The sequence below is a fragment of the Notolabrus celidotus genome, chromosome 6 (genome assembly GCF_009762535.1).
Source record: "Notolabrus celidotus isolate fNotCel1 chromosome 6, fNotCel1.pri, whole genome shotgun sequence".
NCBI classification, from domain to species: domain Eukaryota; kingdom Metazoa; phylum Chordata; class Actinopteri; order Labriformes; family Labridae; genus Notolabrus; species Notolabrus celidotus.
The window spans coordinates 23,032,770-23,059,358 of NC_048277.1; the positions used below are offsets into that span (position 1 = coordinate 23,032,770).

General features: G+C 40.9%; 1 protein-coding gene across 2 annotated transcripts in view; it reads right to left on the minus strand.

Moving 5' to 3' along the window:
- The window catches only part of megf11 (multiple EGF-like-domains 11), a 103,888-nt gene that overhangs the window by 16,115 nt on the left and 61,184 nt on the right, over positions 1-26,589 (minus strand). For both annotated transcript variants that reach the window (XM_034684828.1, XM_034684829.1), the window contains exons 7-14: positions 15,128-15,374; positions 14,843-14,963; positions 13,688-13,824; positions 10,264-10,476; positions 9,625-9,799; positions 5,250-5,370; positions 2,144-2,307; positions 1,956-2,058 (exon numbers count right to left, since the gene is read on the minus strand). In XM_034684828.1, the coding sequence (XP_034540719.1) occupies positions 1,956-2,058; positions 2,144-2,307; positions 5,250-5,370; positions 9,625-9,799; positions 10,264-10,476; positions 13,688-13,824; positions 14,843-14,963; positions 15,128-15,374 (1,281 nt within the window). The remainder of the gene's footprint in view (positions 1-1,955; positions 2,059-2,143; positions 2,308-5,249; positions 5,371-9,624; positions 9,800-10,263; positions 10,477-13,687; positions 13,825-14,842; positions 14,964-15,127; positions 15,375-26,589) is intronic.

A 26,589-nucleotide genomic window follows, 5' to 3' on the forward strand; every position in this document is an offset into this window, starting at 1 on the left:
GACTGATGTTATACAGTAATCAGGCCGCCTTAGGGCTGCAATGGAGGTGTAAGGGAAAGGAAATGTTGGTGCTGATGAGGAGAGGGCATGGTAGCAGTGATTTACTCAGAAGCCAAGCCATGGACTTCAAAAGGAGGGCAAGGCTTGTGCGAGTGTGTTTGAGGTTCTGCTAGGCCAGGAAGAAAAAACACTGCGACTGCCTTTACTGTCAGAAAATGAATGCGGACAGAGCATCACATTTTTCAGTCTAATGGTGACAAACAGAGGGGCTTTGGGTGCCTAGTGAGCGAAGGAGAAGAAAGAGTGAGAGAAGCCAGTGCTGAAGTCTCTTCAAAGGAAGCTTTTCGCTGAGAAGTGCCAGCGGTCTCACTATCCAATTTGTACAGAGCGAGCAGAGCAAAGCAAACCTCTCTCTGTCTGTGCATGTAAACACACACTCACATTACCTGCTCCATGACATGGAACCCCTTCAGATATAAAAGGAGAGGGCTTCTTTAACAGGGGCAAGCATCAAGTGTGTGGTCACATCTCTTTTTTTCTTTTTTTTTTACATCTTTGTTGGCTGATGTCAGGCTTGCGACAGTTCAGCAACAACAGTGTGGGTCAAAGACGACTTAACCACACACTCCTAGAGTCAAGCTGCTTGTCAGTGTAAGCAAAAGCCAAACAAGTTGGGAGCAAAGTAGGATGTTGTACAAAACTCTGGAGCTAGCATGCACAGTGATGTGACAGTGTTTACAGCGCAAAAAATAGCTCCAGTGTTTCTGTAAATAGACATTTTATTCCATCCTTGACTTCCTCCTGTGATAAATCCCACATCTTCATCTCTCTAGGTGCTCCTTCCTTCAGAGAGCCTATTGATAAGCCTCCACAAGACGAGAACGCATGTGTGTGAGTGTGAGTGTGTGTGTTTGTCTGGCCCACTGGGCTGCACGTTGCCCCCAGCCCCGCACCCCTGTGACTCAATTACGGCTGACAGATGGTCCCGACCTGTGCAGGATTCAGAGCATGAGAGGCCCGTTTTGCCGCCTCCGTTCTTGCAGATAATAAAACCCACATTGTTTCCCAGAATAAATGCCCTGAGCTCAGGAGGCTGAATGGAGTGGGCTGCTGAGAGCCCACAGGCTTGACCTTTCCTGCTGAAATCTATTCCCTCCCTGACTGCACCTCTCCACCCAGGCTCAGAGACCAGGTCCTCAGCTAGCCCCCCCCCCCCCTCTATTTGACATTCAGATGTGACGCTTCATTTTTGGAGCATAATGATCCCCACCCTTGCAGTGACATTCACCCTTTCGTACCTCCACGTCTTTCCCTGTGAGTAAACATTTGGAATGACAAGAAACAAAAAGCAAACATATGTTCAAGTTAAAAATGGGAGTATGAGTCTAGAGGGGATCAGAGTTCAATCAAAGAGACTGCACAACTAAGACTCAATCCCTGATGAATAAATATAGAAGATAGTTCAGTCAAATTTTACGACAACCTGGAACTTGAAGTAATCGCCAGCGCCAAAATAAAAACATCATAGGCCGTGTTTAAGACTCATGAGAGCGTTCTGGGCCCATGATTTGATTCTGCCTCCAAATATTTATCTTGTGACTCACTTTGGATGTTGTGTATAACCAGTAATTGATGCAATATAAGCATGATTGCATACCAGCATCCAATGTGTAAGCCAAGAGAATTCATTTATGCACATTTCCCATTCACACACCCCGCCGGCTCAGTAGCAAAACAAATTGAACATTTAATTAACAAAACACTGCTTTGACATTCTGTAAACACACTGTAAAACACAGACCTCGGTTGCCCTAGCATATTTTCTTATTCTGGAAAAATAGGGTCTGACTTGGACCTAATGTTTTTGATTTTCAGCTGCGGATAAATTCATGCAGTTTATATCTTAGAGGTTATTTCTGTCCCTGGTGCCAGCCTGCTGGGGCGTCAATACTCACCCGTCCAGCCGGGGTAGCAGCGGCAGTAGCCACTCACAGGATCACAGCCATCAGCATGGCTACAGTCACAGCGCTCTCGACACTCCAACCCATAGGTGCCATCCTGATAACGACAAAAAAAAAAAAGTTAAACCCTTAACGCTGTCAACTCTCTGCTTCACCCACTCAGGGGGAAAAATTTGACTTACAGGGCAGGATTCGTCGCAGTGCTCCCCTCTCCAGCCTGGAGAACATGTACAGGTACCGTCTACAGGGTCACATGCTGCCCCATTGGCACACAAACATGTCTGATTACAACCGAGACCCCATGTGCCGCTAGAGCAGAGGATGGAGCAGTCCACACCCTGCCAGCCTGGAAAGACAAAGAAGAGACACATCGAGCTGTTAATGTGTGACTTAAGGACGTGTGTTTGGATACAGTTGATTTTTTTACACAACATAAATAACAGCACAGTGAATGATTCTACAATGACTCTGTTTATTTCCAGCTCTATTGGTTGATCTTTCACTGTAATGCAGACTGAAATCTCTCAATGGATGACATTTTCTTCTTTCTCAGTCAATAAACCCTACTGATGTTGGTGATCCAATAATTTTTTCATTTCGTGCCATTAGCAGGGAGAAATTTCTCTAACCAATCAGAATGTTAACATATATAACTGTAGATGGACTGTAATTGCATTCTTCTTAATTGGTTTTAAGAAGATAGAATCAGGAGACTTGTTTTTCTGGCTTCAACATGAATTAGACATTAGGTTGGGATGTTGCATTTTAAGTGAAATATTTTAAATATTTGTTAAGAGGTTCTCGTTAAATGCAACTTGAGGTGCTTTTCGACCGCAGGAACTTTACCCTGGAACTAGGGACTTTACCCCTGAACTACATGCGTTTCGACCAGAGGAACCAGGGTCTAAGTTTAGTTCAGGGGTAGATAATCTCCCCCCTGAAAAGCCTCTGCTAGGGGGTTAGTACTTTTCAAAGGTCCTGGGACTTTCGGTTGAACGTAACAGTGTTTGTGGAGTTTACACAGTTGTTGAAACACAGAGGGAGTTCCTGGATACTAATTTAGTTATTTATTATGATTTCAAAATATTATTTAATATCATTTTTTACTCCATATGTCACTGGCCTGATTTGCACAATCTACCCGGGACTTCAGCCTGCGGTCGAAACGCAATGGGGGCAGAGGAACATTTTAGTTCTGGGTAAAGTAGTTCTGGGGGCTAAAAGAACCCGGAACTCTTGGTCGAAATGCACCTGTAGTGATCCCTCCACTGTTCTCCTCAATGCCATCATCGAGTTGACATTTTCTTCTTTCCAAATTATTGCAGATCTAATGTCATTCCCATTAGCTTCAGTTGTTGTTATACTAATTAGCAAATCTCAGCAAACTTACATCCTTAACATACACAACAATAATCAGTACAGCACAACTCTACTCAAAAGTACAGGCCAGCAGTACAAAAGTCCCGCTATTGCCATGGCAGTAGACTTTCAGCCTTCTCTAGGAGCCTGTGCAGCTCTTATAATTACTGTGTGGTGTAACTTTCTGTCTTTCTAATGAAAGCACAGAGATGAGAGAAACAGGAAAGAGAGATGAGGCACAAACAAGGGACTTTGTGGTTCATGGTGGGTTCCCAGGTTTTGTTGTCTTTAATCGTAGCTGTTGCCCCTGAAATATGGGATACTTTATCCTAAACAAGTTTAGATTAAACCATCTGTAAAAGTAAATTCAGTCTTTGGTTGCAATGCTTAAAACTCATGTCCGCACTCTGGTAATAACCTGTTGTTAAGTGTCTCACACAGATGTCCCATTTAAAGGGTTCCAATAGTAGGGAATGGTACAAACACATATCGTTTCTGTTAGGCAGAAACCTTGTATCTCAACATTTCTTCTTTTATTTTTATGACTGACAATTTTAGTGCTTTTTTCATCTTTTTGCAACATTCATATATTTACAGATATTCACAAACGCACAACACAGAAAATAATTGTGTATCTGCTTTAGTCAGCAAACAGAAAAAAAAATAATACAAAAATATATAAATAATAATAATAATAATAATAATAATAATAATAATAATAATAATAATAATAATAATATAATATACTGTCCTTGTTAGTTAGTAATGAAGATCTGGTAACTCTTCCACTTTAAAAGGTAATCGTTCCATCTGTTAGTCTGTCTATAAAAAAGTTGTTCATATGAACATTTCATCATTTTTAAATCTTTTGTAAGAATCAATGCTACCAATCTCCCTTATTAATAATAATAATAATAATAAGAAGAAGAAGAAGAAGAAGAAGAAGAAGAAGAAGAAGAAGAAGAAGAAGAAGAAGAAGAAGAAGAAGAAGAAGAAGAAGAAGAAGAAGAAGAAGAAGAAGAAGAAGAAGAAGAAGAATTTGATTTATATAGCAATTTTCTATACAGGTAAAGTGCTTCACAAAAACAATAAAAATAGACAATAATAGTACAAAATCTAATACAAATTGAATACTAATCTCCCTTTATGCCTGCCAGTTGGCTTTCTGAAATGTAATTAATGAGAAGTACCTTAAAAAAAAGGTAAAGACATTGGATCTTTTTTTTTTATTCCTAGAAAGAAGTACCTTTGTAGAAACAAGGGTTCTTCCTGACTGTGACAGTACCTCTTTCCCTTTTTGGTCTGACCTTTAATTAAGTTTTGTTCATAATTATATGTATTCTAGTCTATTTTAAATCTTGGTGGAGTTTGGTCAAAAAAAGGGTTAAATCTATATTACATTTTCTCTTTGGTGTTGCCTTGCTGTAAATGAATTGTAAGTTTTATCAGTTTCTGTTTTTGTTACTGAATTCTGCTATCTTTGAGTACAAAATCACTTATCTGTGTATTGCTCCGTGTGTGTGTTTATGTGGGTGTGTGTGGGAAGCTATTTGTCTTGCATTAACTTGTATAAAAAGTGTGACACAACTGAAGTCTAACTGATAGATTAATCCACAAACTGAATGTTTGAAACAGAAGTCTCCCAAAAAGCTTATGGACTTTGAAATGCCTGTAAGTACATGTAATGAGTAAATGGAGGGCAGGGTTCATCTTACAGTTGTGAGTACTACAGTATGTATATAAAAACAATTCACTTTATGTTTGTAGTTTACATTCTCAAGCACAAAATACATAAGCATTCAGACTCCGGGAACATACTGTTTGTGTGCATAAGTGTGATTACAGAATGTACGGAACAGATAGTGAAGCGTATCTAACAAAGTTCAGGAGGTGCTCTCATACTTTGCAGTGAGTCACTTTATGCCATACCTTCCCTGCAGATGCAGGAGCCGTCGACAGGGGAGCAGGCTGCGTGATTGTGACAGGAGCAGGTGGACATGCAGCTCGGTCCGTGCAGACCAGGTGGACACACTGTCGCACAATCCTCACCCTGAGGAGGAGGGATTGAAAAGTCATAAGGTGAAGAATCAGCATTGCAATAAAGGCTGACCCTGGAAGACCTAAAGAAGGAATAATATAATCTGCAAAGCTGTGGCAGTCAGGGAAGGTTTCTCTGTGACTTACTGAACTGGTTATTTATACCAGACATACTGTTACTGTGTACAAGATGGAGCAAAGGAACAGAGAAAATGAAGAGATGGATGCTTGAAAGTAACTGAAGTTAAAGAGGAAGGAACCCAGCTTCCACTTATGTGCTCTATATATTCTGAAAGCACCTACTGTTAGAAAAACTCAGCTCTTTGAAACAATACTCCACCCCAGCTTTCCATTTCTTGTTGTATAGGTGTTCTCCACTTATATTAGGTGGAGCTACTGGCAAGACTCCAAGGCCAGAGAGTCCAGACCCTTTCATTTTCAGACTTCAACCAATCTATTATCTGGCCTTCTGACTGCTAGTAATAACACAGCAAAGTTTAAGATGTGGTTTTAGCAGCAAAGCGATGCAGGAACATTTAAAGAACAAATAAAATCCATGATGCAGTGAAGTAGTGCACAAAAAGTCTTCCCAGCTACCTCAAAGACAGAAATTCAAATTCCTGATTTGTCCAGAATTCCCAAAGGACTTGACTGACAATGTTCAAGGACCATGTTTTTGTTGCCTTATTAGCGCCCCCTGCTGTTTGGCTGAGCTGGAAGCACAAAAGGGAATAATATCGAAGGAGAATAATGTTAATTTCCCTACAAAGCCCTCTTTAAAAAGCAGCTGGAGACACTATGAATATCAGAGGAAGCACATGGCTGTGTACACCCTCTTTAGGCCAGCAGTGGGAGTCAGCAGTACAAAGAACGAAAATATGACAAAACCAAACTGGGGAGGAGAAAAAAGGTTTTATGTAAAACCAAAAGAAAAAAAAACCTCCATGGTGAACTGGGTCGACAGGGAAACAGCGGGATCCTGGAGACATACCTGACAGGCTGCAGCACACTCTCAATCTACTATTAATAAGCACACCAACGGGAGATAGGCAGCCATGCTAGAGCAGACTTTAAGCTCCTAACCTTTGCATTAGAGTGAATGAACTGGTAAAGGACATGGATTTCACCCCCATCCCTGTCCTCTGCAGCCCGCGGTCATTAGAATCTCCCTGCTTTAAAAGCTGAGCACAGCCCACCTCCGATCGTCTCGCCCCTCTCGAAGCAGGAGATCACAGCCAGTCTGTGGATCCTCACACCCCTCCCTCCCAAACCCGGAGTTGAGTGACAGGTGACACAATGATTTAGAGTTCCAATTAGCGGCCCAGAGGAGTCCTGAGTGGCTCTAGCTCCGCTCACCAGAGCACCGGGGGACTGCTGGCTGCTCACTGCTCTCATTATCATTTTGAACTGAGTTTAAACAGGAGGCAGGAGGAGATGTGCCAATGGACGCCGGGGGCAGAACACACATCTTAAAACATCTCTCCTCCCCGTACACCACATGAAAGCGCCCGGCTGTGGATGAAATTTTTATCAATCGGTTGCAATAACCTTTGTTCTACTGAAAATGACAGCTTCAAGACTGCTAACAATAGCAGTTCAGTTACAGTTGTTAAGTACGGAGAGAAGTTCGACCAGCCAGGGGGGCTGGTAGAGGGTGAGGGTGAGGCTTGGGGGAGGGCTTCAGCCTGTCTGCAGAGCAAAGGCAATTTACTGGTGACTGGACTCATGGATAAAACGTCATGCAGCCACAAATGACCACATGGATTTTGCTGCATCCTTGGCTGCGTCAGACTCCACTTGGTTTCACCCTCGTGGTGCAGAGACCGCTGGTTGGTCCGCTCTCATGAGGGGAAAGGCAGCTCTCTCATTAGCCGACTGATTCATATTCCTTCTGAGCTGTGAAGGAAAGAAGTCTGTATGTGGAGAATCATTATTAATACACGGGCTGTCAGTCCATCGCACGAGAGCAGCAGGAACTTACATAACTACACAAGCGATGGAAGGAGCAGCCGGACCTTAGGCAGCCAGGTCGTCCTTGGCTGAGGCACTAAATTCATACCTATTAGTATCTTAATGTAATTGGAGAGCTTTTTTTTCCCCCCAGAAAGCCTCTAACTGACACAACATTGATCAGCCTGGTGTCCATTGAGACTAGATGCAAATGGCACCACTAATTACCAATCAGTCTCACTCCTTAACAGTTCATCTAACTGCCGGATGAGTGACTGCAGTTTAAAATTCATGCAGCAAGACACAAAATGAACCTCTGAACCTTCTGATGAGGCTGGGAAGCCCTGAGAGATGGGGAAATGATTTGTTTCCCCCACGTACAAAACGCAGGCTGGAATCCATCCCCTAATGCAGCCATATTTCAGATCCAGCAGAAATCTATGGAAACTGTACACAGCAAGAGGAAACTGTGGCTATGAGTGCATGCTGCAGACTGAGCGGTACAATGCCTGAATAGGTAACATGTAATCACTTTGTCCCTGTCAAAAAGAGCATGTCCAATTACTAGAGCTAAATCAAGCGTGCAGGCTCCAACACTTTGCTTGGTTTGCCCCCCGATGGGAGTCCTGAACAAAGATGCAGCAGGGAGGCTTAGTGCTATCAGCTGTCCCCTGGAGAAGTGACTTCACCAGCAATCACACCCTCAATGCCATAATCAACCACATTTTAAAAGCGTTATAATAATCATTCGCCGCGCAATGTGGAAATAAGTTAGACACACACAAGGTAAGAGTCATAATCACAGCTCTACACTTCTGTGTTGTTTGCACAGCAGAAGCTTTGTTAGAAGTATCAAAAAACTACCACGAGTATTCACCCCCTCCCTTCTCCTTTCAACACACACACACACACACACACACACACGCGGGCACACAAACACACCGATCCTCCATATGAGGTGTGTCTGCTCCCATCTGACTGCCTTCTCTTCTATCCAGCTCTTGCCCTCTAGGTCTGTTTAATGGATCTGGCAGCCCTTCCCAGCAGCCGCCAAAGAGAACAGGTGGAGCAAATTAAGACACAGTCTGCGGCCCCGCTCGCTAGCTCAATTCACCACAGTGGCCCGCTGTAAGACACAGGCAATTTCCACTGAAATGTAACGCTGGCAGAAATGTACCCTCCCGGTCTCTGTTGCTCTGTAACTTCAGATTGCAAGACAAGAAATACAATGGGTGAACTGATTGAAGTTGGGCAACTAATTTGACAGTTGTAAAAGGGGACAAAATCCCTGCACACAACCTCCTCGACTGGGGAAGTATTCAGGTCAAAGATTAAATTCTACCCCGATCTGTCTGAGACTAAACATCCAAAGTCTCTCTCTGCTTGTCTCAGTCACGCAACAAGTTATGGCAAATCTTTCATTTGGAAAATACACAAAAATTATTATGAATGTCTGAAAAGTCCAGGAGGAGAGAATGAATCATTTTGCAAGGAAGTTCTCTGAGTGGAATAGAGCACATCTATAATAACACAATAATAAACTACCTCACCTTGCTTCTGCCTGCCCGTGTACAAAGAGCTTCTAAAGTGATACTGGGACCACTTCCAGCATTTTACAACCACAATGACGCAAACATTTTTACAAGAGCCACAAATAACATGAAATATAAATCAAAGCAACAACCTTCAAAAGTAACGCTTGTAACATGGAAGGGTTTGCTATTTCACAGCACGTGGTGTGATATTTTTAATTGACAACACTGAAGCACTCGTATGGATCTACTGATCATCATTACTTAATGAACCACAAGTTTTTATAAGGATAACAGAGATTACAAGGAGCAAGGTTACAAAGACAATTAACCTATGGCAGCTTCATGAAAAATGAATGTTACCAATAGCATAATTAGGAGTTGACACTCTGTAATTATAGCAGTGATTAAATTAAAATAGAGAGTAAAGTGGCAACATGTTAAATGATGATGGAGGGCTTAATGCGTTTTAAATGTGTTTTGTGATTTTTTTTCTCCTTTTTTGTTTTCTGTGTCAATCACGTCTTACTTTTTTTCTTTTCATTCTTTTCTCTTTGCTTGATTTCCTTTTTCCTTCAGTTAACACCGACTCTTTTTTGTGTAATATTATTCTTCCAGCTTTCTCCTATCACATTTTCTCTCTGAGAAAGCACATTCAGGTCAAAGAGAAAAAAAACAAATCACAAAATCTATATCAAAGATAAAACATCTGAAGCAACAATAACACATGAGTATTACAGCAAGCAGTGATGTATGCACAATTATAGCTGGTATCTGTTACTCACCATGAACCCAGGGGCACATATACAGCCACCTGTGACAGGATGGCAGTCAGCTCCGTTAGTGCAGCTGCAAGACAATATACACCCCTCCCCGTAGTATCCAGGCGGGCAGGTCTCATTACAGTAGAGCCCAGTCCATCCACCAGAGCAGGTGCATTCACCAGAGAGAGGGTGGCAGCTACAACATAATGAGAAAAAAAACACAGGACAACAACAGGGAGGAAGAGGAGTGAGGGGAAGTTTCAGCTGAGAGTATCAACACTTCATTGGTGAGCAGGGTCAAAGTGGGAAGTCTGCGCCAACAGCAATTCATCCATCTGTGTGTCTACGTGCTTGTTTCAGATAGATGAGGTGTCTCTTTCCTCCTTCGGTCTGTAATGACTTCTACGGTCGGTGCCCAACTCCAGCCGGAGTCAGAGCATTAACATTGCATTAACTATGAATGCAGCTGAGAAATTATGAATGAAGCAAAGGTCGCGATTAAAAGCTAACTGGATGACATGGTGGTGGTGTGCAGACTCAGAATGAGAGCTGGCTTAGAGCAAAATCTGGGTAGGAGATGAGTTTAGTCATATGGAGCTGCAGGGGGCTTTGCTGCAGGGCTGCAGACTGTGTGTGGTATATCACTGATGTCTCACTTACCTCACGGTGTTGCTGGTATTACAGGGGCAGTACTTGTCGCAGATGAGGCCGTAGAGGCCCGGAGGACAGAATCTCTCTTGGCAATTAGGGCCTTTAAAGCCCGTTTCACAAAGACAGGCTCCATTGATATGGTGACACTTGGCTCCGTTCTGACACTCACACTTCTGGTTACACTGGAGACCGAAGGTGCCCACCGGACAGTCATCCTGACACCTGGAGGGAAATGACACTGTCTTTTAAATTGGTGCTTCTAAAATGTCAAGTATTTTGGAAAAGGATTCAGAGTGGTAAAATGAAATTCAAACGTTACAAAGGTGAAAGCAGCTCAGGACATATGATATACTGAAACCAATAGAGCTGGAACAACACGTCAACTATTCAATGAGGTATTGAAAAATGAAAGAAAATGAAAAACAGGAATCATGACAATAGACTATCTGCTTATTGGATTGTCTACCAAAAAAAATCTTCCTCATTCGTAGAGATTTGCACATTTGCTCTTTTTCACATCATTAACTAAACATCTTTGGGGTTTGTGGGGCAGCTATGGCTCAGTGGAAGTCCAGCCAGTGATCTCTCAGTTTGAAGATCAAGGATTCAGTTTGAGGTCCCACGGTCAACATGCTGAAGTGTCCCGCGGTCAACATGCTGAAGTGTCCTTCGGCAAGACACTCAACCCAAACCTGCACCCTGGTGGCTGTGCAAGCAGTGTGTGAATGGGATTAGTTAATACTGATGGCTGCTCTACAAAGCAGCCTCTGCCTTCAGTGTGTGAATGTGGTGGGAGAATGAATGAATGTAACTTGTCATGTAAAAGCACTTTGAGTGGTCAGAGGACAAGAAAAGCGTTATGTAAATACATTTACTGTTTAGAGTTCAGTCTGTTGGTCATGATTTTAAGCTATGAAACTATTTTTCAAAATTTTGGACAATTTAATAGTAATAAATTAAATAAATAACAGATGATAAAAAACACAAGTTTAGCAAGTGAAATTTTTTTTATATAATACTTATAATTATTAAGGACTAATGATAACATCGGTTGTTATTAGTTATGGCATGACCATCTCTGTTCTTGTGCCAACACAACAGTCAGTGCTGAATAATACATCTTACATATAAGAAAAGAAGTAAAACTTCAAAGTCTTACAGAAAAACATACTTGTCTATTTTAAATAGTCTGTGATAATGTGACAGAAATTCACAGTTAGTTTTATACAAACTTGTCTTAAAGCTGGATATACTTGTTATACTGGTTAAAATCATCTTTATGTCCCGATGGCATCAATACATAATGTGTTCTTAAAAAAAAGTGAAAAAAAGCTGATATCTACAGCCGGAGTAAACCTGGTAACACACCAACCAATCCCTGCCATCAGGAGCCAAAAGAAAGAGTCCTGAGGAAATGCTACATTCAAATTCATGCTAGTTTTCCGTGACTACCAACCCTAGCTTTAATAAGCCAATAATCTTTTTGGGGATTGGCTTTATTGTGATATACATTTTCAGAGACTAATAATCTCAGAAGTCAGCACTCACTTCTTCCATGTTAGCCTACCTGCAAAAACATAAACAATGTGTGTCTCTTAAAAGATTGGAGACTGTTTTCAGACCTTTTGCTTCCTCTAGCCTCCAGAATCAGTTGGTGAGCTCTCCCCTGCCTGCAGCAGTTTGAAAGCTCTGCAAAAACAGACTCCTCACAGCTACCAAGAACAAAGAACATGTCTCCCCTGCACCAGAATCTCTTCTCTGGTTACCAGTGAAATAGAGGAATGATGTTAAGATTCTTCCTTTAAAAAAAACGACATGCACCACGTAACATGTCAAGAACCACTCCTCATCAGACCGCTCAGAGCTCTTGGCCAATCACAGCTTTTCATTCCTCTAAGGGGAAAAAATAGTTTTAAGGACAGTATTAAGTCTTAAAACCTCAATTTAACATTATTCTAATCTTTCTAATCACTTTGGAAACATGTTTTTAGCAAGCCAGCTTTGATTTACTTGTGCTGCAATTTGTTCTTTATTGTTGCAATGCAGTGGTTAAGTTAAATTAATTATTATTTTATTTAAACTTGATTATTCACATGTGGTATTACTCTTTTTTTTTTTTTAAGCACTTGATTCAGTGCTATTTGTTTTTTAATGTATGAATGCACCAACTTGTCTAAAAATAACTGGTATGACTGTTATAGTAAGTGAATAGATATTTGACAACAATGCTTTTGTATGAGTACTTGAAAGTAGGAGCTCTTTCAGTTTGAAGTGCGTTGTAAAACCCTCCAGTTTATATTGTTAGTTTTTGCAGACCTTGTATTACTAATAGTGTTTAATATTTTTATCCTAGAAATATAAAAATATTAAAGCCAAAGTAGTCAAACTATAAAAGACAGGACGGCCCAAAGGCAGTCCCCTGCAGTCAGGACTTGAGTCTCTCTGCAGGGATCATTAGAATCAGTAATAATCATCAACCACAAAAATTTGTATAGCCGGACTTTCTCCACATGAAGCACCGGAGCAGATCAGAACATGTAATTTTTTTCTTTTTCACTTAAATATACTCACTTGGCTATACAGTCCTGGAGGAGTATCAGTCTCCAGAGTCTAACAAAGCTATTACAAATAGCTCAATTACATTATAAAATGGGCAAGTTATGTTTCATGTTTAAATTACCCCGGCTTTAGTCTCATCAGGGGACGATGGTATTATTATAGTAGACAGCAGAGGGTGCGGGCTAACACAACCTCAGATTATTCCTGGCAGGTTAATTCACCTGCCACTGACAAAATGAATGAGGGCAATTTTGCAAAATAATAAAGTAAAGGAAAGGTCTTGTCGAGGAAGTGTTTCTATCCAGAGACAATTGCTTTGGCTGAACTAATAAACCCGGGCTGCTCTGGGCTGCTCTGGCAGGCATGGGGAACTGAAAAGATCTGTGGATTTCAATGAGACCTTAATATAAGCCCATTACTTATAATTAATGAGCAGAATCCAAACAGCATGTAGCCCATGGTGAGATCAATGGACAGGCTGGGAGAGGAGGAGGATGAAGGCTGAAGACATGAAACCAAGCTGGCCAGCATGAAGTACAAGATTAATTAAACATAAACACAACTATTAAAAGCTTCCAATCCACCTTCAAATGAACTGATGGGAAGTTTTTAAATGCTTATATCTCTTGAGTGAGAGATAACTCTAATATTTCCTTTCTATTTGGAAAGAACAGCCAGGTTTGTGCCTAATTAGATGTCAACAAAGAGAATAGGTCAATGCGTGATTGTCGGCAGGAAACCATACGTTTGTGTTGACATCAATAGATAATGCCATTGTCTGGCCTAATTGCAGAAGAGGAATACAAACATTTGCATAGAGTTTGTACTGTATAATAATTGAGCAGCGTGTGTTTTGGAGGTTTCCACTGTGTACCTGCGTCCACTGAAGCCAGCCGCACACTTGCACTGCCCGGTGACGTAGTCGCATGTTCCCCCGTTACGACAGGAACAGTCCTTGCTGCAATTGATGCCATACTTGCCAAGGGGGCACGGCTGGGCACAAACGGAACCCTTTGAAAAACAGCCAGCAGAGAACCTAATAAGACACATCACTCACAAGTACGCCCCACCAGGGTTGAAATACCTAAAACTTAACTCTCCTTCCACCCCCCTAGATATATGGACAATTTAGACACCCTCTTTATGTTCTTCTATTTATCTTTGTCTAGCTTGTGCCTTACTCCCTTCCATACTATCTCAGCATAAAAAATGCATTACATTCTGGAAATAACCTCATATGACAGCAGCTCTCTACCAAACAACAGTAATTTGACTCAATTTCACATCATCTTCAATAAGCTAAAACTAGAATATTTGCATTTAAACAAATTGCAATATTGTTGCTGCACCAGAAAGCAATAAAAGTGTATATAAGTACACAAATATGACAATATGACAATGTTTAACATGAAAAAAAATACATATTAAACAAGCCTAAGCAATTTTATCAGCTGTTTATTTTGTGATATCTGTCCCTTTTGAGTATTGTGTCATTTTAGATACTTTAAAATGCATAAAGCCTAAGAAGTCCATAACCTAACAGACAGTGCCTTCAAACAGGTTCAGCCGTATGAACATATTTTGTTGTTCCTACATTTCATTTCTCTTACAATATGGGGGAAATTTCAAATATAAAAACATAACATGAAAAAAGGGTCTTATTTCATTTCCTAGTGATTGTGCAGGGAGAAACTGACATAGAAAGAGTGCAAGAAAATAACATGAAACAAGCATGTCTCATTGAGACATCACTACAATGACACTTTATATTGTCGTTCACTTAATGTTGCTCTACAGTGGAGGTGTAAAGAAGAATCCTGCACAACCTCCCTGCATGAGTTTTTTCTTTTACATTAAAGAGAACCCTGAATTCTCATTCATAATTGAACACAGCTTATTGATCTTAAGGTCCATATTCTCGGCTTGCAATCTCTTTAGTAAAGACAATGTGAATCATATAAACACTTTTCCCAACACTGTTCAATCCTTAAGTCCTTATTTCCTTCCCACGCTTGCGTGTGTGACCTACCGTCCACCCGGCAGGGCAGGAACAATCTCCTGTGATGTGGTGGCAGGTTCCTCCGTTCTGACAGGGGCAGCGCTGCTCACACTGAGGCCCGTGACTCCCCGAGGGGCAGCGCTCTCCACAGCTGTCACCACACACGTCAGGAGTCAAAAGTGTCAGACAGAGAACTTGTGTTTGCCTGCAGTTCTTTTGCATCGACAAAGAACTCGCAGACAAACAACAAATGGCACAGAGACATTTTCTCACAGACAAAGTTGAAAAGGAATGAATTTGTTGCTGTATACTCACAAAGCCCCTGAATATCCTGCTGCACAGATGCACTCTCCTGTCTCATGGTTGCAGGTGGCACCATTGAGACACTGGCAGGGAAGTTGGCATGCCTTGCCATAGTATCCGTACTCGCAGAGCTCCTCACAACGCCATCCCTGGTACCCATCAGTGCAGACACAGGCACCTGTGATGGGGTTACACTTGGCCCCATTCTGGCACTGGCAGCGATTACTGCAATGAGGTCCCCAGTAGTCGCTCTCACAGCCTGCAGGCACACAGAGACAAGACATCAGGCTGAGCCAGGGAACAAAAGAGTGGAATGTGCACCAGGATTTATCCTTGAAAACGTCCACAATAACATGTCATGTAAATGCAAACGGAACATAATTACCCGTAAAGGGATTCTTGTAATACATGGAATATTTCATCAAGAATATTGGACGTCCCTGGGAATTACTGCACACAACTAATCATTGTACATTATAAAACCTTCCTACAATACTCCATAAGTATCATATTGACATTTCTCTTCAATTAACATCATTGTGAGCTATTTTCAATGAATTTGTTTCAAGGATTTAGTTTGTAGCATGTCTCGCGGTTCTTTACTCTGGCAAAAGAATCCACAAAAAGTCTGTCTAACGCTTGATGTTAATTATTCCTTTGTGCCATAGAGCTCTATTGTTGTCCAAAAACTATTAAAAATACATCAATGATCCACATTGTTGTGCTTGGTTGATGATTCATCGTTACTAGGAATATTGGCATTGGATTGTATTTTGGATTAATCCTGCATACGGTGTTGAGCTGCAGTAGCCAAACAGCTTACAAACACTCCAAAAGATTATTCTGCATGAGTATATATTGCTAATAGCTACAGTGTCCAGCTGTTTTAGCAATATGAAATAATTTTGCTGGTCTTAAGAATATGGTTTGGGGCTTAAATATGCAAACAAACTGTTGGTTTGGTATTTTTTCATTAAATAAAAGTTATATCCTCAGCCTTATCTTTAAATTCCTTTGCTGTCTTTGCTCCTGCTGGGGGTCTACGACTGCAGAAAAGTATCCAAGCATGCTCTGAGCAAAAAGCAGAGAAACACCCTCCACATCTCTCTATTCATCACAGGGCTAAACTTTGTCAGACCATCACTCAAACACATTCAGAGAAAAAGACACACAAACACTACAAGAGCATGCAAACTTACACACAAAAAAAAAAGGATCTGAGACCGAAATCAAAATGAGAATATGTGTGTGAGTCTCTGTTTCACACTTACAAACACTCCTCTGGTGTGAGCGAAGCTTCTGTAAGACAAATATCAAGCCAGCAACACGGTAGAACAAAATTCATATCTCCTGTCAATATGAGCCTTCCAAAACATTAATCAAACTGTAACCAAGTGTCTAAAGAAAGCCTCTGGCTGAAAAATACACCACATAAAGAGCAGACAAGCATTACAACTGCTTTAAAGAAAGGTTGCTAAATCACGTTAACCCCAAAAACTACGATGGGCACAAACTGCACATACTGGACAGGTCTATACAAATACTATAAACAGAGAGAAGCAGGATTTTCACACTACTGTTGCTTTTCCTTCTTTTTTTTATTGTCTGAACTCAGTGTACTTTAGGGTTACATACATTAAAGCTTGGGTTGGTAGTCAAATTTAGATACACTTTTTGTCATACTGGTTAAAATAATCTTTATGTCCTGATGACAATCAATACATTATGTGTTCTTAAAAAAGTGAAAAAAGCTGCTATCTACAGCCGGAGTAAAACTGGGAAAACACCAACCAATCCCTGCCTTTAGGGTCCAATTTATGAAACCAATCAAATCCCGTCCTGCCATTCTGCCCACCTCCTGCGCGTACATTTCATGTTTGTTTGTGTTTTTAATTTTCACTATGATAACGTTTTGGTGTTTTCTTACCGCTGAGTGAGACAGGAGTTGACGTAGTGCAAAACACAAACGATGTGCAGACAGAGTCCTGAGGAAATGCTACATTCAAATTCATGCTAGCTTTCTGTGACTACCAACCCTAGCTTTAATGCTAACAAACAGTGTGAGACATACAGCAACTTTGATTTATATTTCTTAATAGTTAGACAAAATGAATGCAATCCTCTAATTTCTAATGCTTAAGCACACTGTTAGCCATAGTGCAACCTAAGCTAAGTGTGATATTTCATCAAATTAAAGCTAGTTCATCAAACACACTGTGGGAAGAAAAATCAATCCAGCTAATAGGTACAACATTTTTACCACACATGCAGTGTAATGCTGACTCTCTTAAAATGTCTTCCCTGGTCTTTTCATTTTATTATGAGGTCTCACACACTTAAAGTTGCTGTGAGGAACTTTTAGCTTTTATCGATTCTGGCGCCCCCTTGTGGACAAAGTGATACCTCTTATGTCTTGTCCTTTACATGCAAAATAAGTGTTGTCATACAATAACCTCATCCTGTTGTCTTTTAACATTTAGATTTATCGCACAATGTGATTATTTGCAATGAAAACAGCCAAAAAAGGATGTTTCTAAAGTGAGATGTCAATCATGTGGTCTGACACCTACCCCCTCAGAGCAGTTTCAGGCTTTAAAATGACAACAGAGAAGGTATCAGTGTTGTTGTAGATGGTCTTGTTTGCTTTTGAGGGTCATAAAGAGGCATCAGTATCAGTTTGAGTCTGTTTCTCAGACGGTCAAAAACTCCTCATAGTGCCTTTAACTAAGAAAGCTAACCATTATTCTATAATCACATGCTAATGTAAGCTAACTTTGCCTGTAATTCGTTGGTTTACATTTAGCATATAAAGTGTCACCTAGCTTGTTTGCATTAAATGATTTCCTGAAATGTGACTGAACTGGAGCCTTAAGCTAGCTATGGTTTTCATCATCAGCTAAGCTGCAGTATATTTCCTGAATTATCAGTTTTGTAAAATTTGAGGAAATGGTGAAAAAATATTTATATTTTTAAAGTTGCCTCTATTGTCCTGACAGTAAATACATTAGACTTTAAAATCTGAAATGCTAGCACTTTTTTAATTCTGTCAGTTTTGTTTTAAAACTTGTGTTTAAAATGAATTTAATGTCAAAATAGTTACTGATTTTCTTTTAGTTGATCAATGAATTACGCCGATGATTTCTTGAAATTACCAGACAAAACTTTTTACACTGGCTCCCAGTCAGTCACAGGATTGATTTTAAGATTGCACTTTTGACGTACAAGGCCCTAAATGGATTGGCACCATCCTACTTGGCTTATCTTCTCCATGTTCATAACCCAGCTCGTGCACTGAGGTCAACAAACCAGCTGCTCCTGGATGTGCCTAAAAGTCGCCTTAAAACCCGGGGGGGGGGGGGGGGGGGCAAGCCTTTGCAGCAGCGGCCCCCAAGCTCTGGAATGGCTTGCCACTCCAATTAAGATCGGCCCCCACTGTTGAATGTTTTAAACCTTTGTTGAAGACACATCTCTTCTCTTTGGCCTTCTCCTCGTGAAGAGGACAGTAATATCCTGATATATTGTGTTGTTTATTGTTGTCTTCATGTACTTTTTACTTTTACCTTGTAAAGCACTTTGGCCAACACTGGTTGTTTTTAAATGTGCTATTTAAATAAAGTTGAGTTGGGGCACTGGTGGCCTAGCAGTCTAAGCGGCCCACATACAGAGGCTACAATCCTTGTCGCAGGAGTCGCCGGTTCGATTCCCGTCCAGTCGACCATTTCCTGCATGTCTTTCCCCGCTCTCTACTCTCCACATTTCCTGTCTCTCTTTAGCTGTCCTATCAATAAAGGCAAAAAGGCCAAAATTATAAATAAATAAAACTTAAAAATAAAGTTGACTTGACTTGACACGACAAGATGCCAAGTACCTCTGCACAGTAGGGGTTTGAAAGTCTCACTTATGTTATCAATATACAACATTTTTTACATTAAGCATTGAGTTATATAGATAAAGTTATATAGATTTTAAGATTCAGAGACAAAATCAAAAATGAATTTGCTGGTAAAATGTGTTTTCACACATATTTGAGGCTCTTTCCTTGATAAAGGGTTTCTCTAACTCTGCATTATCTATGAGAAAAATGTAGACAAATAAACAGGTGCAAATACATCCCACTTCTGTCACTAAGAAACTGGTGAAGATATACCCTGAACCAGACTAAGTATACAGTATGTGATGTTGACATACCACAACTATCAGAAAAAGGCCTTAATAACACCTTGAAATTCAACTGCACAGAGGGAAGCAAATGTGCAAGCTGTTCACACCTCTCATGACTGGAGGGAGAGCAAGAGAGGATAGAAAGATTAAGAACACAAGGAGGGAGAGATTTTTCATAAATAACAGTTTGTTACTTCTTCTTTTAACACCTTTAGCAGGTGCAACTTCGGCAGTCAGCTGTCAAAAACGAGCAGCGAGACAAAAAATCTTAAGGTACTGGAAGTATTTTAATTATCGGTATGCTGTAAGTCTGATGATAAATGCTCATTTTTCAGGCTTTGCTAAATGCACTTTTAACTGACTAATTGTCTTGAACTTGAAGTAATAATGCAGAGAGGTTCAATTAGATGGAAAAACACTTAAATGAAACAATGTTCATCCTCTGTGACGACTCTGTAAATACAGAAACCCCAGAGGAGTCATTTGTCAACAATGAATGGCAAAATTAGCTCTCCCAGCTGATTTGTAATAGAGGAACGCAAGGAAATTGGTAATGTTATATAACAGAGATGCTCTACATGGCTAAATGTAAAATGCTTGTTGATGTTGCTAAGTGGTACCTAAGGGACTGATGTAAAACAAGCAATTCCCACATTCCTCTGGGGACGGCTCTGTGTGAGGAAAAAAAACTCAATATGTCCCATAAGAAACAGCAAAATGGCTAATCCACAAGGTTAAATGAACAACTAGCTTTTATGTGAAAAACAATTGGCGCTGAGTTGGGGTGGTAGGCAGTCTTCACTCTCACCGGAGTAATTGTTCTTCTGAGGATCTGGAGGTGATTTAAGTGATTGCTGTGGCCTTATGTCTCTCCAGCAGAAGCAGCAGCAGCAGCTCTTGTATCGCCTCACATAAAAGCCCAGCTTGAGGTCCAGGCCAGCACCGCAGCAGCCAGGACGGTGAATATTCCACTATTGATTCTCACATCATCGCAGACCCACTTGTGAATGTAAAGACACTACGCACCCTCCCTGTATGCTCGCTTTGCCAGAGCTGTGATCAGTCAGAGCGCAAGCTTAATGAAGCCTGTGTCATGGCCGGCACTGAAGCCTGTTTTTCCAGGTACGCAGCAGGAAGATGATCAGCGCTTCCCTGGTACAGACAGGTCTGCCCTGAAGGGGGTCTTGAAACACTTGGCCGGTGCAGTATTACTTCTGCGGTTGGACAGACTGGAGGCCACATTACAGGGCTCACATTGATTTGATCTAATCTCCTCCTGGCCTCCAGTCTGGCATGAATGAGCTCCCTGAAGGTTGAGCTGTTGCCACGCAAACGACCCTGGCACATTAGATGTGAGGTGTGTGTATGGGTAATGGATGAGCAGTTTAGCTGGAACTTGGTTTAGCACTCTATAAGCACTCATCAGCGTTCCCCTTGCCCACAGCAATCCTTCAGCAGAGCGCAAAAACAGGCACTGTGTATATTACCGAAGGCACCATCAAGCTCAGAATGCTGACCACACTAATACAGAGTGCATTTTACACATGTTTACCTTAAAATGTGATGTTGGTTAAAACACCCAGCACAGCAGAGAAAACTAAAATATACCAAAATCTATCCAGAGCTTAATTTGCAGACTTTTCTGCTGCTTAGGAGCTCCATGAATGTTACCATTTGAAGTTTTAAACCTTCTTTAGCTTGAAGTTAGAGGCCTCAGCACATTGAGAGCAAAGCCCATTATCTTGCTGTCTCTCTCCTACACAGAGGTTTCTCAAACTTTACCCAACAGTCTCTCACTTCCCGGCTCTGACAGCATTTAACTGTGATTAAGGAGTCAGAGTTCATGATGAGCTGCGGGCAAAAACAGAGAGAAAACAGCAGAAGAAAGTCGTATGTAACATGAAGGCTGCAGCTTCTGGAGTATACAGTTAAATCGTGCAGTGTGATGAGGACCCCCCCCCCCTGGGCTGTGCTGTGTGGGTAGTGAATCCCACACAAGTCTGGAGCTGCGATCCAGCCTATTAACTGGACTGGCCTAGGTCAGGGAGCCTAACCAGAGGACACATACACCAGCCAGCCTGGACTCTCAGAGCTCATAATGCATAACAGTCGGAGAGTGGATAACCTCACACACAGGGAAAGGTCCAATCCCCAGGTGCTGAGCATAATACCCTCGGCTAGAACAAAACAGATCATGGCGAGGGGGAAACTTCTGAAGGTGAAGTCCAAAGAACAGGCTGAGAGAGCCATGATGGTGGTGCACAGCTTTGAAGTGTGCTCAGGAGTTTGCATGATCAGGCACCGGCTGCAACAGGATTAAACCCAAACGGCTTTCAGCAGCTGGCTTCATGCAGAAGTTGTCCTGAACTTGGTCCTCTTCAGCAAAATGTTTGTCACTGTTCTCTGTAAGGTGGGAGTCTTTGCCACAGAAAGCTTCTCAGAGCTAAAGTCAGGAGTGGAGCTCTTTAAAAAGAACATCCTTCCATATTCAAACGGCATCAGAGTTTCAGACTTCTACTGCTTTATTCAGGTGGATGCTCGAAAAAAGAAAAAAAAATCTGACTTGAATGTATTCACGGCTGGATTGGTATAAACGCAGGCCACTCGGGGTGCTCTGTGCAGACAGACGCTTGCTTCTTTGCCAGCTCTTACTTTGAAAAGCACATTACTGCATTTGGAATATTTGGCACGCAGCCAGACTTCACTCCCCAGTGCCAGAGTCACTGGCTGTCACATAACTATTATTAACACACACTGTTGACACTTGAGGAATAACTTAACTCAGACAGAGAAATTATAAGAAAAAAAAGCCTCTGTCTCTCAAGAGCCTTTTTACTCCTCGCTTACTCTTCAACGGAGCTTGTGGCAAAGCAAAGCTGCGTGACTCATTGTCTTTACGAGGCTCCTGCATCGCCTCATGAGAAGACTGCACCTCAGAGTTTCATATTGTCTGATTCACACTTTGTAGCTTTGTTCTTTCCCTTTTTTTTCTCCCCTGACAGATCTGAATTTTCAAATTACACTCCATGACCGGAATTAATATCGGCAAGTCACTATTACAAAATGGGATAAAGAGACGGGCTTTAAAGTGTTACAATGATCATTTTTAAAAGGAACAATGAAACAATTCTGCCTACAATTTAGCTGACACAAGACTGTGTTATATTCTGCTCTTCAGTCAAAATGAGCTATTTGTAATAGGAGTTATTCAATAAAAGCCCGACTCAACGTTCAGCGATTCATCACTTGCTCCCTGACTCAATGACGCAGACTAATAGAGTGAAAAGCAGACAGGACTGGTACCCCGGGTCTACAGGGAAAATGATGATTGTTGTGTAAAGTGGTGAATTTGCATTGAGTGATAAATGTCTCTCAGCTTTGTGAAACTTGCAGCAGTAAAAGCTGCCAATACGCTCCCAGACAGGCCCCACTGTCCCCGACATGTTCTGCTGACACCTATTACACCGTTATTTATTCACCCTCAGAAAACCCAGGCACGACAAGTAAACAGTTTAGGTACATCCCTGTGTGCTTGACAAACGATTTTCTAAATATACAGAAAGAATCTGCCAATAGTCATGGGGGCAGTTTTGCTGAAATGGAATAACAGCGTGCTGCAGATTGTGTTGCTGGGCGTGTCGTTTGTCCTGCACTAATTCATCTTCGCTGAGCCCTTGTGTGTTCATGTTCCCCCTGGGGAAGAAAAAACAGCACAGTACCCAGTCCACATTACCACACAGAGACAATTCACTATAGCGCACCATATGCTCCCTCCTGATACCACCATGCACTTGGATAAGAAGTAACAAGATCTGACTGTTGCCTATTTGGAACCACCAAACTAATGAGTGAATAACTTAATTCTTTTCGGACTGTGCATTACTGATTAAAAAGGCCTGCCTTGTTGTTTATCCCGAGGAGGATCTGATCATTTGTCTAACTTCTATTCAGGATGTGAAGGTGGATCAATACCAGCCCTGCAGGTGCCAGCCGGCTCCTCCGCGGTTCGGCTCTAACCGGGTTAACTGGGCCGGTGGTCAACCAAGACAGACAAGGCCAGGTCATCTCAAACTTTAGTCTAAACAAACACTTAAGAGTGATGTGATGCAAAAAAAAGAAGAAAGCATGGCCCTCCCCTCTCTAATGAAACCGGCTGAGTCGGGTGGCAGTGCAAGCCGGCTGTGAGCGATGCCTTCGCCTCGGTGCAGTAAACCAGTCACTTGTTCAACAGAACCTGACACGGCTCATGAAAGCTTCTGGATCAGCAAATTGTTACACAGCCCACTGCTCCTTCCAATTAATAATTTACCCTTCACCCCATCCTGCAGAAAACAAACCCTGCGCTCTGTAGCCACAGGACAGCAACAAAAAAGCAATCAGAGCAGAAGTGGACGTTTATCTACAGTACACACTGATACACAGTGACTGGAGTATAAATAAAGCTATGATTATACTGCATCACAGACATACTAACACACTAGCAGAGCAGCCACGTGCAACAACAAAGCAGCTCCAAAACAGTGTCAACCCAATACAATCGACTGTTAGCACACTTAATTTACACACATTGATTTCCTATTTTCAATTATTAATTTTAATTAGGATGAAGTGCAATGTGCCATAGGGCAGCAGCAGTCGAAGTGAAGGGGCGCGGTCACAGAGTGCAGACTGATGTACGTTCATACAATTACAATAGGGGCAATCTCATCAGCATCAGGACAAAGTCAGAGTCCATTGGGCAATGTTTCATGAAAGTTTGCTTTGTTGTTGATGCAGCTGTGAGTCTGAAATATTCAGAATCTCTGTGCTCAGACATTTTTGAAGAACCCGTGATGGAGGATATACACAACTGCTGTACTGAACTACATTCTGAAGTTATTGTTTATGACCTAACTCAATTTATATCCATTTGATACCACTTTATACTTATGAAGATTGTACAATTATATTAAAGCTACTGGTCCGACTGTGGAGCAGTACATTATGATTTCATAGACTATGATGCATTGTTAGACAGGACTAGACATTATACAACACAGTTAATATTAGCCTAATCTCTTGCTACAATATTAAAGCACTACTTTTATGTTAATATTTCAACAATTATGATCCAATATCACTGAAAGGGATCACTCCACATAATGAATCTTTTACCTTTGACACTGTAATAATTCTACTTCCAGTTCAGTCAAACTTTAAAGCATGACTTAATAGGTAGTGCAGAATAGCTTAAAGCTCCAGTCAGGAGTTTTTGACTGGTTGTGCTACCAACTAAAATTAATAGTAAAGCCTCTTTATCAGACTTCAATCAATCAGACTGGATTTATAAAGCACTTTTCATACAATGGCATTGTAACACAAAGTGCTGTACATAAAAACAACCTAAATTAGAATAAATTAAGAAAAAGATCCCACCCCCAGCCCTGACCCCAAACTCACCCCACAATCCTAAGGTTAAGAACACAATATATGCAACAATAGTAATAAAAACAATACAAATAAAATAAAAAATAAGAAATAAAAAAGAAGTTGCTGAACAAACTGAGGAAACGCTCTCATGATACCTTAATGAGGAAACACTGGAGGTAAAATAAGATGTTAAAACTCAACACAGGAAATTAAACTCACCAAAATAAAATACATTTATAAGATAATAAAACACTAAAATATTAAACCATTAAAAGAAAATAAGATGCTATACTTAAAATAAATAAATAAGTACATAAATAAATAAAGTAGAATGAATGTGACTACAATTTGAACTAGATAATAAATAAATCTATCAATAAATAAAACTGTTAAGAATAAAAATAAAACTCAGTTAAAAGCAAGACTAAAAAGGTAGGTCTTGAGTTTGCTTTTAAAAATATTTATGCTCTGTGCAGCCCTCAGATCTTCAGGTAGTTCTGTCCTGTTCCACAGGCGTGGGCCGTGATAATAAAAAGCTGCCTCACCGTGGGTCTTAGCTCTTACTTTTGGTACAATTAAAAGTCCACTACCTGAAGACCTGAGGGCTCTCACTGGCTTATATGATATAAGCAAATCTGATAAATAGGAAAGGCCAAGACCATTAAGAGATTTAAAAACCAATAAAATAATCTTAAAATGTATTCTGAAAGATACTGGACCTGCAAAAGCAAGTAAGACCATCAGGAAGAAGATCAAGAACTTGTACATTATAGTTTTCAATTCCTGTTACCAGCCATGTCAAAAAAGACGATTACATCATTCTCATGAAACAGCTATGTTCCACAGCAGTTCTTCACTATGAGTGATATAAGTGATATTAGACTGACAAAAGAAAGCAGAATGAATATTTTTTAGGACAAGATCAGCAGAGATGAAAAGCACAACCTTGTTCACAAGCTGAAAGTTCCCCACAGTAGCTTTAACTTCTTCACATCTTTGACCAAAGACAATTACCTGAATATACCTCTCCCAGCACTGCAGCTAAATGGGGTAATCCATTTCATTTACAGAAGGCACATCCCCTCATTCTGAGAAGTCCTGAGCTGATGTATTATTCAAAATGGTAACAAACAAAGAAGAAGAAAAAACGGGAAAGGGACGTTTCATTTGACAAAAACAAGATTGCTTTCTGACTGAGAAAATTTGGTAACAACATAAAATATCTCATCGCACAGCCTCTCTTTTATTCAGCCTCAGTGGTGAAATCAAAGTGTGCTCTTTGACCTGTGCTGTCTTTCATTTTGAGTGCATGGCTGCAGTGTGCATCATGTATCAAATCAAAGGACAGTGACTGACTCAAACTGAGGTGTTCTTTATTAATAAGGCACTAAACCAGAGAAATCAGCGGCTGGGAAATTCCCTTTGTGAAATCCTCCCCTATGTGAATAGTATGATTTATTTTCTGAAAAGAAGCAGACATGCAGAAAAACTCAACCCAGCCGGATAACAAAGTCTGAGTAATTGTGAGTATAACTGTAAGAGGAGTTTTTCATGCGGCACTAACCATACAAGTTTGTTTCTCTCCTGGCGGAGCAGGCTGAGACAGTCACAGGTGAATCTAGGACTCATAGCAGGGATTGCGAGCTTGAAACAGATTTTTTAAACTAGTTTGTTTTAACATCAACATAACATCAATTATCTATGTACGTGCCAGGGCTGCTGCGCTGAAAATAGCAGGTTACAAAAGCAGTTTTGTTTGGTGGTGCATCGAAACAAAACCACAAAAATTAGCACTAGTGCAGCATGTCACACTAAACAGACAATAATACAACATCCGGCAGCTGTGGAGCCAAAGTCCCCAGAGCAACACACCGCATAGTACATTCAATACCACAACAATTATA